We start from the raw sequence: 15,404 nt of genomic DNA, 5'->3' as shown, positions 1-15,404 counted from the left end.
GCCACAGATGTTTTTTTCTGTTATAGCAACAACAACAACAACAACAACAACAACAACAAAGAGAAAGACCCTATTACAGAGCCAAGCATGATCCAGCAAAAGTACAGAGAAACACCACCTAATCTCAGAAAAAGAAGCTGTAGCCAGGAGAGATGGGACCCCTCAAGACATCAGAACACTGAACATAGTGTAAAAGAAAGATCGATGCAAAGTGGGGTGGTTCCCCCACCCCGTTTCTCAGCCTAAGAAAGCAGTAGAGCTGACATCACTGGAGAGATGGTAGATGCCATTCAGAAAGACAGGAAAACCAGTTTCCTCTCCTATGAGGCATTTGGGTGTTGCTACCAAGCTACCCTCAATACCTACACAACAAAGGAAAACAAAGGTCAACATCAGTAGTGAAACTAATCCTCCCATCAACGAGAACACAGAGCTAACCTGCCACCACACTCTCCTAGCTTACTGGCATCAGGAGAAGCAAGAGGCCAACAGACAAAAGCCATGGGACTCAGTACAATGGGAATAAGTGGCGTCTAAAGTGGGTCTTGGACTATAAAACCTATCGAGTTGTCTTCTAATGTTCCATAACATTTCACCAATCATAGCATAACACTGCTGAGCACGAACATTTGCTTAATTCCTTCCTGCCCCGTTTCCTACGTGAGAGAAGAGAAACTCGAAGTGTGTTCAGGAAAACTGTAACTTAGTTACAATGTAGAACTCCATTGAGGCAACCCTGGCTCTCGGGCCAGCTGACAGTCCCTCTCGGCTGCACGCCTCGGGGGCAAACTGCTGCACCTTCCTACGTGTTTTGTATCCAGGCAACCCCGGCCGGGTTTTCTACATGTGCAGACAGGCAGGAAGCTTGTTCCCGTGGGGTGGGGGCGGGGGGGGAAGCGCTGGATACCAGGACGCCTGGGCTCTTCTGCTATCCTCAGCTCAGGCTTACCAACACCTTTCCTTCTTCACAGGCGCCCCCTCACGTATCCGAAAGCCCTCTTGGCCGAAGAACCCTCCCCGCGAAGCCCCCTCCTTAACAACGCACATCCTTACCCTTGTCCGTTCCCTCGCCGGGCCCGTCCCTCAGTCAAACTACAGCCCAGCACAGCCAGGCCTGTCCCTCAGCGGGAGGCGGGACCCCCAAACCGCGCCTACCGACCAATCAGAGCACATTTCGCATACTTCCTTGGCTAATCACAGCATACCCTGCTAAGGCGGGACATTCCTGGTCTTTCATACCAAGTTCCTCCCCCCCCCTCCCTTCAAGGTGCAATGGAAGGGGCGGAATAGGGCGCGGAGCAAAAACACGAGAGAATGGAGCGCACCATCTTTGAAAAGGGGAGAATGGAGCGCACCATCTGGGTAAAGGGCCGGAGATAAAACCTCATACAGCAAACACCATTCCGTGAACGCGCCCGACTTTCCCGCCCCCCGCCCCCCGCGAATGTTACGTTTAGCTCGCATTTGTGTTCTCCAGGCCTTCTAGTGGTCACTTCTGTCACTGCAGCCTGCTAGAATCAATGACAAGGCGGAAGGCCGGGCGCGGTCTGAGCGAGAGGCAGACTAGCTACCGGCAGGGGAGGGGAGGGTACGACTTGTCGGTGCCTGGCGCCTATGAGCAGAGCGCTGTGGAGAGGGAGGGAGAGAGAGAGAGAAGCTCCGCAGACTAGGCATGCCGATCTTTCTCATTACCCCGAATTGGCCATTGTGTCGGTTTGGGAGGGGGACCAACATTTACCAATCCCGGCCCGGCCCCTGAAACCTGTTTTCAGTTCGAAGGGCTCTCTGTAAACCGCCCAGAGAGCCCTGGCTATGGGAGCGGTATATAAGTGTAATAAATAAATAAACAAACAAATAAATAAATAAAAATAAACATACATAAACTAGAATGAAGCATTGTGCTTTTCCTTGTTTGAGTGAATAACCTCCACCACGACCACCCCATCCCAGGCCTGATAATAGTAGGAGAAACGGTCCGGGTTCCAGTTGGCCTTGAGCCTCCGCACCTCTGGGAGCCTTTTTCAGCTGAAGAGGGGTGAAAATGCTATAATAAATTACCGAAGGCGTCAAAGGCTCCCAATTATTGATAAATTTCGACGTCTGGTATCAAAAGAGTGGCCGTTGAAATCAATGGGCTTAGGTGTGCCTAGGATCGGGATGCAAGGTTATGTACACTTACCTGGGAGTAGGCTCAATGAACATAATGGAGCATCCACGCAATAATTCCACTCTTCTCCTGGCAAGGAGGTCAGGGTGGCATGGACTCCCTCCCGTCTCCCTCCATTTTATCATCACAGAGTCGTGTGAATTAGGTTAGGGTGAGAGATGCGCAATGACCTGTCCAAGATCACGCATCGAGCTTTGTAGCTCATGGCGAAGGTTCAGGTCCGGCAACCCCTTCTACTCCTTAAGAGCGGTGTTGCACAAATGGGAGCAGTCCCGACACTATGCCATATCACACAGCTTATTTATTTACAGTCTTCAGGACTAAAAACTAGAAGCACTCTGTTGTGCTATTTTTCTCTTCACAGAGGTGAGTTCAAGGTCATGTAACCAACAGCCTGAAATGGCAGCAGTTCATTCCGTCTTCAGCTGTATGTGTACACCAGGGCCCTGTCATCTTAGCCGCTAGCAGGCTGTGTTTTATACAACGAAGAAGGGTCTTAGGGTTTGCACTTGGTGGTAGTGGGGAACCTCTCTAGTAACAGCAATTATTAGAAGCCTTGAAGCTAGGATCTATTATATTTGGTGTGGGTGTTGGGGAGGGGGAAGATGTGCCATCAAAAGATCAGCCTGATCTACAAATGCAGAATAAGAATATAATAACCCTGCGGGTTCACACCAAGGTCCATCTAGTCCAGTATTCTGTTCACACAGCGGCCAACTAGCTGCCCGTGGGAAACTCACAAGTAAGACATGAGTGCAACAGCACCCTTCCACCTATAAAAATAGAGTGTACCACTTCAGATGGTGGATCCTATTTTAGAATGTCTCTCCCCACCCCCACATAAAATACTCCCTGCAAAAATAACATTCCAATGAAAAAAGATTCTACTCCAGGCTGTTTGGAGTAAATTCTTCACATAGAGAAGTGTGAAAAAATGTGACCAAATGTAACCTAATAGCTACTACCTCATTCTGCTGCAGTAGACCAGGCGCCTTTTGGTCGTTATTGACTTTCAGTATTTATATACGTATCACCCAGTAACACACATGGGTGATTTATGAGATAAAAATTTAAACCATAAAATCTAAAAGTACATTAGCAAAACAAAAAAGAATAAACCCACCAGCAGCAGATATCAGCATAGCAACCAGAAAAGTACTAAAAATATTTAAGATTTAAAAAATCTTGGAATAAAAATGTTTTCACCTGACACGAGAGAACACAGGAAGCTCTCTGAAGAAGACGCCCAGGCATTTCATAACCCAGGTGCTACAACTAAAAAAGTCATTGCTCTAGTTGGCACCTACCAAGCTCTCACATGACAGGGATACATGGAGAAGGATCTCACATGTTAGAGTTCATATATGTGGGTACTGAACATCTTTCAGCCCAGCAGCCAATTTCCATTTCAGAGCAGCTCTTGAGGGGCATATTCGGGGGTGGGGGGCAAAGGCAAAAGGAGAAGAGCCAAAATAGCCAAAATGCCAGCATATTTTAGCTTAAAGGTCTTCCTTTAAGTAGGCCTTAAGAGAGGCATTTCAACCTTTTAGAATGGAGGGAAACTGCACAAAAGCCAGTAAATCACCAATCACTAGTTGGGGGCAAGTGGACATGGCCTTCTGGAGACCCCAAGACGGTCAGATTTCATGCTGTATCCCATTTAATCCTTCAAAGGTTAATATCAGCACTTTGAACACAGCATCTACTTGGTTGATATCTATAGAGAGAATTCAGACATCTCTAGGAACGCTGAAAAATAAAGTTAAGCGCACTTTACAGGAAAGAAAATGAGTTGGCAAAACATCACAGAGGAATCTGATATTTTGAGTTGCTCTGCTTTTAAAGGTTTAGGTCTATGAGTCTTCACTCCTTCAGGGGCAGCTCATAAGACATCAGAAGCTGCCTTATACCAAGTCAGACTATTGGTCCATCTAGCCCAATATTGTCAACACTGACTGGCAGCGGCTCTCCAGGCTTTCAAACATATAGGCAAACTAGGCAGTTGTCTAGTGCACCAGGTCAACAAGTCTGATGGGAAAAAAATCCAAAAAATGCATGCACATACAGAGGAATAAGGTCAAGTTTGTGGCGGTGAGCAAGGCAACATGGGATATCCTCTTGTTCCACTGCTGCTGCTCCCAGTTGGAGGCAGGGCGTGAGCGGCTCCCTGAAGAGCAGCCATTTCCTTTGCCATTGGAATGCTGAGAGCCTAGGGATGGCGGTACCTTGTTTGCGATGTCTCCCAAATGATGCAATGGGACCTTTCTTCCATGGACCTCCTTTCAGCATTGCAGATGCGAGTTTCGTTCCTTCGCAGAGCAGATGGCTGTACTCATCTTTGTTTTTATCAGACCCCCCCCCATGTTGATAGTGTTTAGTGTTAAAACACACACATACAGTTTGGGCACATTTTATTATAAATTAGAATGTTTCTGCTTCAGAAGATGCATTAAATGGAAAATAGGGGCAAAATGTTTCCCAGTTTAACCAAAGCCTCAGCCTAGTTCTGCCCTTGGGGTGCCAGTTGCATAATTCACCGGGGGGGGGGGGGGAGTTGTTGGCAGCTAGTATAGGGCTACCCCTGCCCTCCTATGAAGCATAGGTCTCCATATGGAAAAGCTGACTGCATGTAGAAGGCACTCATGCAATAATCAAGGGAGACTGATAAAGGTGCTTAAAATAAACTATGTAAAGCAGTTAAATAGAAATATGATAATCTATGATTAAAACAGATTAAGGGGTGGGGGAGAACCACAGCTATTGTTATTACAGCTATCTGCCCATGTGTGCATGCATGCATATATGGCTTGCAAACATTGCTCTTGCGTGATACATGGATTCTGCTGCTGTTTCAAATTATTATTAGAGACCAGATCCAACTCACCTCTCCTCAAAATAAATATAAATGATCTTATAGGGAGTCAATAAGAGGCATCTTCTCTTTAGAACACTTCTGATCTTGGAGGCTTCTGAGTATCCAATGCCCTACTGGATTGCTGCAAGCAGAACGGCAGAGGTAATCTTCACCTCTCCATTCCCCTTTTATGTAATTTTCCTCTAGACAGGTCTCTGAACCCATCTAGAGACAGTGTATAACCAGGACTGGATTTCTCCTATCCCAGTCTCCCATTTCCTCCTGACCCACTGGAATGCCCCATTTTCTCTTCCTCCAAGGCCGCATTTGTGATTTTAGGAAGCAGCCAGCAATTCTGTGAGGGAGGGGGTGGGAATCAGAACTTATTTGCCCTCCCAAAGTCATAGCAGTGTTTATGGGCTCAAGAGGGGAACTCTGAACAAACCTATGCTCCCTGGGGTGCTCTCTCAGGGACCATAGGATTGCTCTCTAATTGTGGTAAGTTCTAGCTACTTGAATGTGCAATTTTCTTCAAATACCAAAATACATTAAACCTGAAGCAGTTCCAATTCTGACAGGGTTGAAAGTGCACCTGAGGGGTAAACCTGTGATATTCTCCAGTTTGGGACAAATCAAACAACATTTCAGAAAGATGGTCTAATGTTGGACTCTGTAGACAGTAAACTGGAATTTAAGCTACTGTCTATAACACTTCTATATAAGGAATTCTATGCACATAATTGTCACATGATAATTGCACAGCCATCTATTGCACTGTATGTATATGCAACTGCAGTTGGCCACAGCTTTGGAGTATAAAAATGCATCCATGCAGAAAAGTACACAGGCACATTTGATACACAGGACAGTCTACACACAGTTGGTATGGAGTTGCCTATCAGCAACATAGAAAGCTAACATACCTGAAGGAGACATTAACAGAAATGCTTTTGTCATGTCTGAAGTGGTTTTCTTGTCCTTTAAATACTTTCCCCTGCCAGTGCTATCCAAACTTCTTGTACCAATTCTCTCTTATTCATACACTTCCCACATGTTAGTTTTATATAAACAGGAAAAGCCACTACATTTGCAAGACATGTACGTCTCCTTCAGTTTTGCCCTGAGCAGTTTTCAGCATGACACCTCACTCAGCACAACCACTTAAAGCAGCCTCTTGCACATGCCATAAGCTACGAAGCAGCAACTGTCAAATATTAACTTGAAAACTTACTACTGCTATGCCTTTAGCCTGAATAAAAGGCATTGTCCTGGTACTATCATTAGGTTGTCAAGCATAGAAGAAGAAAACCTTCAGAAAGACTATCTAATGTTTTATTTTCTAAGAATCCTTGACCATAATCTTTACTACAGGACTGCTAGATAGGTACACAAAGATAAAGAACTGGTGTAATGCATGCTTTTACCATAGATTTGCATGGTGGAAATGCATCTGATGCGGCCCAGTATTTTATTTATTCATTCAATTTATATCCCACCTATATGCAAAAGTGCAGGTGTAAGAGGCGTTTTGGGGCTGCAGGCACATTTGACAATTTCAGAAACTGTCATGGGCACCACCACAAAATGGCAGCCATGGGAGGCCAAATTACATGTCCAAGATTGGTTACAAGGCAGAGATGAGGTTTGAGTCGCGACACACTAAGCAACTCCATTGAACCCAGTTTTCAACACCAACAAAAACCTATTTCACAGCAATCCCAGCTGCCATTAACAAAAAATGTCAATTTTTAAAAAATGGGAGAAGGCTTAGGGCACCTTTCTGCACACCAAGACATTTCCTGGGGTGCACTGGTGCCCATGAGCACCACATAGGTTACCCCTACAGTAGTGGGTCTTGACCCATCAGTTGAGGACCAATGTGGCCTTCTACAGTAATTTCTTCCACAGGAAGAAACTTTCATACATGCCTATTAAGTTCCCAGAAGTTCACAAACTGTTATTATAGGTACAAAGCAATGTGACGTACTCATGACCACTCTTTTGAATTCATACCTATAAAATTCTTGAAAGATATACAAGGTGTGTTATTTGTGTCATACAGCACTCGGACATAGTATTAAGATTTTTTAGTCAACTAGTAATGACCATATGGCAAGACATCCAGGCCAAAGGGCCTAGTGTCATTTGTAGCCCATTTAAGAACCTTTTGCAATAGCAGAGTGATAATGTAAAGGGCTGAATAAGAAGCAATTTTGCAGAGAAAATTAAGCAGGACACATTTCTAGAAGAAACTAGTTTGCTTTGACTACAGTAATCTCAGCTTCCTCCCTCCCCTTCAACAATGCTAGCTAATCCTTCTTTAGGATCAAGATAGCACAGTAGAATGCCTGTTCAGAGCATTTGCTGGTAAGAAATCTTTGTGCTTAATTATGATAGCAGGTATGTATTTTATTTTCTAGCTGAAGAAATGCTCTTCACACAGTAGAATGTGTTACCTTTAAACTGTGCAAGCTACTTAAATACTTGTTTGATATTTTCCTAAGCAGTAACATTGCAAAGTAAGCTTAGTAATACAAATCAAGTCTTGCTTCATGACCATGTATCAATGACCACTTACATCTAACATTAAGCATCTTCTGCTGTTCATTTTTACTAATTAATATTAGCTTTAGTTATATTTATGTATTTACAGAAGGCAATTGTTGACTGGAAACAAAAACCCTTCTATGAAAAATACCTATTTCTGTACATACTTTTCAAAGGTTCACACCTTTTGAAATCTTTTTATTAAATCAAGTCCAACTATGAACATTTGACACAGATCTTCTGCCAGTCCAACTGTTAGGCACAGGCCAAATAACTCAACAGGCCCAAGTTTGACATACAAGCATCAGTATGTAGGAAAAACTGAGATGTCACTGAAAAACCTGTAAGTCTCTTTACAAGCTTTCCAGAAGCTATCAGGTTTTTTTGTTGGCCAGTATTCTATTATCTTATTAGAGAAAGTCATACTCCACCCATCCTTCTGAAAACAGGCAAGTTACTTTCATAACCAAGTCTAAGAATGCCTTCTCTTCCAAGACCATCAGCACATGGCACCAGTTAAGATTACCTTAGTAAGGGCATTCATTAGAGCAGCTAGAAAACTGAAGATACCCAGTGGGAAAAAGAGTGCAGAATGTGGTAAGAGACAACACAGTACAGCATAGACAAAAGATTGGAAAAGTTTACTTTCAAAGTCCAGTTTAGATTTTAGTGTCATTCTTTCCAATGGAGGACATACATGGGCATGCCCTAACTTGGGCAAGCCAAATAAATGACGGCAGGAATCGTGACTGGTTGTCATCCTCATATGCAATTATGAGATATTCTGGTGATTCCTTTTATCAGTAACTGCACACTGCTGCAAGTATTTTGAGCAATGACAACCTAGGTCTGAAGTCATTGAGCAGTGCAATATTCATCTTGCAAGATTTGGACTCTCTGGAAAACTCTTAGCAACATGAAGGTACTCCATACCCACTGCCAAAACAGACCCCGAAATCCTAATTTCAGCCCAAAATCCTCTGGTTTGGAGGCACTGCAGTCCAGTTCTGCCAGTCTTGCTATATTGGCAAGATCTGTTCTAGGACACTTTTGGAAGACTGTGGAATTCTGTCTGGGAATCTTACATCAAACTCAATAATAAGATCCCCCCGCTGGTTTGGACTCTTGGGAAATGGAAGGCCTTCTCCAGGAATTCTTCGTTTCATTCCCGGTTTAATGATATCCTTGAATACCATTGGTATGGACCTACCATCTAGCGTTGGTGCGTTCACAGTGCAGCCACATAGAGCCTAAAGAAAACAAGCAGAACAGAGAAGTCAGTACACTTTTTTCCCTCTAGAAAAACTAGTTCCCTCTAGAAAATCTAATTCCCATTCAACCTAATGGGGATTTCAAATCACAATTAGAGTTCATAAAGACATGGAAAAATGCTGACAAAATTGAGATGAACTCTGACTCTACACATAGAGTCACCACCCCAGGAATTCCCAATGTTTCCCAATTCATATAATACTGTAGGATAATGGGATCTTCTTCAAGTGCTCTCTCAAGAAGCTCTGATAATGTCTTGATAGGAGTATATTCTTATTCTAGTCAGTAATGTGATGAGCATGTTTATAATATGAATTAATAGATACTGAAAAAGTGCTTTTAAGTATCCTAACGTTTTACTTTTACCTATTTCAAAATCCAATCATTTAGGAACTTTGATAGTTTATCACTAACAAGTCTGGCATTTCCACTTACCTCACGGAGGCTGATCTTGGCTGGGTATACAATATCAGACCCGTCTCTCTTAAAAATGCTGTGTGGCTTGTCCTTTAAAACAAAGACAATATCAGCTGGAATGTTGCTTGGTGTTTGGTCTCCTTCTTTGGGGAATGTAATCTTAGTTCCTTCTTTCCAGCCACGTTTGACTTCAATTGTTAGAATCTTATCCTCATTACGTGTGCTTTTCCCATCTGGATTGAGACGTTTGTGAGAAATTTTCATTTTCTTGGTACATCCACTATAAATCTCCTCCAAAGATACTCTCAACTCATGGGTGATGGGAGGGTCTTGTTTCCTGCGCATGTTTTCATGGCCCCCACGACCTCGAGAAAAGCCGATGTTGCCAAAGTTTTGAAAAGATGTGAAGGGATCATCAACATCCATGTCTTCATCTCCATTCCTCTGGACAAAAAAAGTATCAAAAGGATTCCGTCCTCCAAAGAATTCTGCAAACATGGCGTGAGGATCTCCATGAAAGGTGTAGGTGAATGAAGTGCCATTGGGACCTCCTCCACTGCAGCTGGGACCACCTCCCTTTAGTCCTGAAATTCAGGGAACACACAAATAAACCTCTTGCAGCTGTTACTCAACTATAATCCCTAATGTTACATTAGAAGCTCTAATCCTGAAAGCCTCTTTCCTTAGTATCTCTTTTACTTTGATATTCAAGTTTACCAAATGTTGAAAGAATTCTTATTAGGATTTTAGTCAAATACTTTCAGCAAGCGCCATATCAAAGGGATGACTTGCAGGCACCATTGAAGAAAATATCAACTACACATATACTTAGAACTCGTGTAACCTTCCTACCATCCATTTTTTTCCTCCTGTGGTTCCTATTTTTGTTGTGCTAAGAACTCTACTGTATAAGTCACATCTTTCAAGAACTCTCCCCATACTTCACATTCAGTAGCAGTATCAGCAATCAAATCAATGCTTCTACAGACACAACTTCAAAAGCTAATATAGGCTGAAGTGACATACAAACCAATAGATCTTTATAATGAATAAGTATTATTGAAAACAGTTCTACCAAGCAAAATATCGTAATGGACAGGTTAGCATAAGAATGTGCTAGAATATTCTAGCAGCTACTAGAAGACTTTTGTAGCAAAGGCTCCACCTATCTTAGACAGCCTGTCATGCAGCCCAATTTATACAGGCAATACATGTTACTGACACGCATTTACAAGAAAATGTCCAATCATTTGCTATGAATGCAAGCAATACAATACAAACTAGTACAGAAAAGCTCTACAAACATAGCATAATTTGCATAAGTAAATTAAGGACATCTATTTCATGTGATAGAAGGACTGATGTAGAGTACTTGTTTTGAAGAACAAGCCGTACTGAGGCTCTACTGATCTTAGACAGCCTGGGAAGTACATACATAAAGTGAGCTTTATAACTTTAAAAATCCTGACATTTCTTTGGAATAGGAATGAAGAAAAAGCCTATGCCTTCGCCCCCCCCCCCCCCCAATTATCTTCCATGCCTGAACGTTTTCCACTTGATTTCAAAGTAGGCTTCCCAGACAGGAAGAACCTGTAAGGTAATGGTGGATTTTTAAGGAGTGACCTTAATACAATCAGAACAATTCAAAGATGGCAACTCATCTGGCCAGTTTCCAGGATGAACGAGTAAAATAACTTGTTCTTTCTTCTTCACTACTTTCCCGTCCCTTCACCTTTCTCGGGAAACCAGTCCTAGTAGATAGTAGATTTAATTGCTGAACTGTCATTTCCGACAGCCACTCCAAAGAGAAATGCTTCCTAACACCTCTAAAAGTCAGAGTGAACTGTCAGAAACAGCGATTTCAAAAACAGCAACCCTGTAAGATATTTTCTCTTAAGACTGGAAGCAAATGGGGGAGAGAAAGAAACGGGGGGCGGGGGGGAGTGTCTGACCTACAGAAACTACAGAATAAGATTTAACGGCACTTACTGAGGCACTTACTGAGGCAAAGGAAAAGTGAGTAACCGAGCTTAAATGGGCTATACAATATTCTAACGCTCTGGCGAAAACCATTCCAGCACAACGGCCCAAGTCCGATCTCGAACTTTCAGCCTTAGTTTCCATTTATTTCCCCTTTCTTCGTTCGGCAAAACAAAGTCTCGTAACATCTTTTAAAAACTAACATGTATGCCGACATAAGCGCCTTCCCGAGAGCGCGAAAGAAGGGGTCTCTTTGCCACTTGCCATTTACATCACAAGTCAACCTCTCCCTCTTCTTCATCCGCTCCCAGGTTTCCTACGCACACATCCGACCGAGAGAAGAACTGCCACGCACATTTGCTCGGGAGTCGCTGCTATGGGTCTCTGCGGGGCTTACTCCCAAGTAAACACGAACACGGGCTTCTCCCTCCCTTCCACCCACGGGCCACCCCAGCCCTTCTCGCACTACCACGCACCTTCCTCGCCGTACTTGTCGAAAATTTCGCGCTTCTTAGGGTCGCTCAGCACGTCGTACGCCTCGGCGATCTCTTTGAACCGTTCCTCGGCTCCGGGGTCCTTGTTCTTGTCCGGATGATAACGCAGCGCCTGCTTGCGATACGCCTTTTTGATATCGTCCTCGGAGGACCCACGGGGCAGGCCCAATATGCGGTAATAATCCTTCCCCATCGCCGCTCACCGAGATCTCACCAGCCACCAACTCCTTTACCTCTCCGGGCTGCAGCTCGGCGGCGGCCGCTTCCCCCTCCGCATTTATATGGCGGGCGGAGGAATCTTCCAGAGCTTACCACAACATTCTCCGCCCAAGTCCCGCCTATCCATTCTGCTTCCGCCAGTCGCAGCTTAGTACCCCGTGCGTCCCACCAATGAGGATTCGGCGTGCGTCACACATGGTGGGGAAGTAACGGTTGCCGAAAGCCCACCCCCCTCCGCCTTAACTGCTTTCGGGGAGGGGGTAGCGTTTGCTGCGCCAACGGTTCTCGCCTGCCCGGATTCCAGACGACCGGGCCTTGTCGAATCAGGCGAGGCTGAAGGCTGTGGCTGCAGCAGGGGGCGGGGGATATTATCGCTCTCCCATTAAAAACATCTTGGTATCGGATCCCCGCAGTCATTGGCGCTCCAGTACCTGAAGCCTAAGAACTCCACGCACAAACTGCGCCCCGATTTGTCGTCCCTAACTCATCCAATCCGCAGAGGGTATGCTCAGATGGTACATTTTGGCTTATCTTAGTTAGAACACTGCAGGGTTCTAACAAGGGTCAGGTATACAGAAGAAAGGTTTGGAACTACAAACCTACCATTTGCTACAGTAAATGTTATGTGTGAACAGTAAGCAAAACCGCAAGGTAACTCCTATGACACTAACAATGTACAGGTGGTTGCACCCATGCTACCTGTCAACACATCAGTCTAACCATAGTTTTATATATCCAAGAAAGTTCCAAATCACGTTCGGCAGAATCCTATGCACAGTCTGGGTCGAAGACATTTTGTTGCCTGGAGCGGAGAAGCAAATCTCCAGCTCCAGTCAAAGTGCATGAACCCAGGGCAGATGTCAAGAGTAAGTTTGTTTGGATCCTGCCAAGGGCCCACTCTCTGCAGGGCCCCGGAGTTCCCAAGACTTACTGCTCTCTTCACCATTGTAATCTGCTTGTTCACCTGCCTCTTGCTCCGGCTCAGACGAAAGAGGAGCAGTAGATACCACTGCCTACTTGCTTGCCGGCTCTCTGCCTGTCAAGCAAGCAAGTGGGAGTAATAGGAGGAAGAGCAAGAGCAGCTGGAGAAAGGGCAGGATGAAGGTAGATTCACAGAAGGAGGCCCATTGAGGGATTCTTGTCCGAGAGCCCTCAAAACCTGAAGCCAGCACTGATAGTACCCATAATAGTGCCCAAGTTATTTTGGTGAATTAGGCAGAACATCTCATAAATTTCTCTCCCTGGCAGTATAAATACAACAAAAATTAAAATTTAACAATTATCTGCTTTCATTAGGTCAACCAAACGATCATAAGAATTTTGCAGGCTTTTGAGAGCTACAGATCTCTTCATCATGCAAGATGTTAGAAAAACCAGGGAGGGATAGAGGAGTGGAAAAACCAGACTTGCTGCATGAATGAAGTGTGGGGGCTGCAGACAGTTTAATTTGGCTCTGCAGGACATGTAATGGTTACAGGCTGGACATGGAGTTGTCCCTAGAGTTGCTGGGAGGAAGAAAAGAAAAATGTTGGAATGTCCCTTTTTCAAAATAAAAAATTGTGCTATTACTCAGAAGTGTTCTCATCTTGGGAGTAGCACATGAGCTCCTTTTACTGGTGGATCACAGAGAGAATTTAGCCAGTCTTTATATTAAGAAAGCTGGAGATAATTTTAGATATTAAAACAAAGTCAATTGAAGTCAAATAGCAGGTAGTAAAGCTATTACACTAATAGGCATCATGAATTTTTTTTATCATGTTCAACATGGCTACCTTTGCTTTTTCTGATATTCAAAATCAGCTGCCTGAGGCAGCCACCTAATTCTGCCTAATAGTAGTTCTGTGGCCCTGGTTTAGTCCCACTGTATTAAATGGACATTACTTCCAAATCTGCATAGAGCTGTACCCAACTCTGATTGCTGCTAAAACCCTTTGAACTTCCTTTCAGTCCCTCTTCCTGACTAATTCTTAGGTAGTTCTTATGGTGGAGACGTTAGCAATTTATATCAGTGAATTCTGAAAATAATTGCAGGTTAGTGGAGAAATAAGTTTTTAGATTTCAATTTTTGTCTAACTATAGAGTAAGAGCCCTCTTAGGTCAGCATTCTGGATAAGAAAACATTAGCATGTGTTTCAGAGAGCTGTTCTGAGGAAGGAATGATTGATCTAATTTTCAGACCTGAGAAACTCTATGATGCTGTCATGCTTATTATTATTATTATTGTAATTATGTGAGGCTGCAGTGTTCTGGAATATTAACTATACTTGATGGAGCTGTGAAGGAGATAATTCTTAAAAGCAGCCTACCATTGCTTTTTGCATTCATTGTTCTAAAGTATTGTGCTGAACATGAACAGTCATCATGGTGGTAATAGATTATTTTTTAAATACTATAACTGCAATCCTGTAATGGAAGCAAGTTTCACTGATCAGAGTGAAATTTACTTTTGAGTAAAATCCTTCTTGTTCATTGCCACCACATTACAAAGTCTCACCTAGCAGAATGGTTTCAGCTAGGTGATGAATAGACTAGTAAGCCCAGGCTCTACCTACCCAAACACTGAGTTGTGATGTATCTGTACCTACTCTGCTGACAAAACAAAATGGTACTCAGTTTTATCTGTTTCACAATTTTAAATGGGGTCTAGGTATTGCACACTCAAGCTTATTTTGGGGAGGGGGGGATCAGTTTCAATCTTTCACTTCCACATCACCCGCTGCCTATCCTGACTTGTGAAAGTTAGCTGGGAGAGGATTGATCCTTTGCTGCTAATGTGACTCTTTCAAGGAGAGTAGGATTTTGGACATACTTAAATCTGCAATAATTCAGTCCCTGCTAACTGTCTTCACTCCCCCTTTATTTATTTATTTATTACATTTCTATACCGCCCAATAGCCGGAGCTCTCTATTAGATTTCCTGATCTCTGGCTTTGTCTCTGAGTCCATATGCACATGGATACCATCAGCTTTCTATACCTTTTGAAGCCTGGTTATGACATTGAGTTTGGGCTTGTGGCTTTAGTAGATTATCCATATTTAGAGAATGATAGGGGACATGTCACTATCAATCAAGCTAATCTTTCTGCAGTCTATTGTTTGTGAGGTTACTTGTGAGATATTGGGGTGTGTCTAAACATACATACTTCAAGATGTGATGCTGCTGTGGCTGCACACTCATTGTAGTTGTTCATACGCATAATCTTCTGCCCAGGATTGAACTCAGGGAAAACCAGTTCTGCATCTTCAGAGAAGCTTGCTGTGCATTCCATTGGCTTGTGACTGTCTTCTGTCCTGGGCAGTGTGTATACGATGGAGACATCGGTATCATCATATTGTTTTGAAAGGGTATCAAATCAAAGTTCTGTACAGCAGATAAAATCAAAGATAGGTCCTGCCTATAGGCTCAGAATGTAAGACTTAATGCCCTTAATATGCTAATTACATGTGCTGATAG

The 15,404-nt window shown here is 43.5% G+C and overlaps 1 protein-coding gene across 2 annotated transcripts; it reads right to left on the bottom strand.

Annotated features, from left to right (window-relative positions):
- Window positions 1-7,745: 7,745 nt before the first annotated feature.
- DNAJB1 (DnaJ heat shock protein family (Hsp40) member B1) lies at window positions 7,746-15,190 on the bottom strand. Of its 2 annotated transcripts, none has more exons than XM_063120482.1 (3): window positions 15,094-15,190; window positions 9,276-9,841; window positions 7,746-8,818 (listed from the first exon to the last, which is right to left on the bottom strand). In XM_063120482.1, exons 2-3 carry the CDS (start codon window positions 9,753-9,755, stop codon window positions 8,588-8,590), a joined length of 711 nt encoding a protein of 236 aa, XP_062976552.1. In that variant the 5' UTR covers window positions 9,756-9,841; window positions 15,094-15,190; the 3' UTR covers window positions 7,746-8,587. The 2 variants fall into 2 exon arrangements, with proteins under 2 accessions (XP_062976552.1, XP_062976551.1); XM_063120481.1 differs by lacking the exon at window positions 15,094-15,190 and adding an exon at window positions 11,714-11,985.
- Between the last annotated feature and the right edge of the window lie 214 nt (window positions 15,191-15,404).

Source organism: Elgaria multicarinata, chromosome 3 (assembly GCF_023053635.1).
Source record: "Elgaria multicarinata webbii isolate HBS135686 ecotype San Diego chromosome 3, rElgMul1.1.pri, whole genome shotgun sequence".
NCBI classification, from domain to species: domain Eukaryota; kingdom Metazoa; phylum Chordata; class Lepidosauria; order Squamata; family Anguidae; genus Elgaria; species Elgaria multicarinata.
Note: the sequence above shows the minus strand (reverse complement) of the source record. Positions and strands in the feature narration are given on the sequence as shown.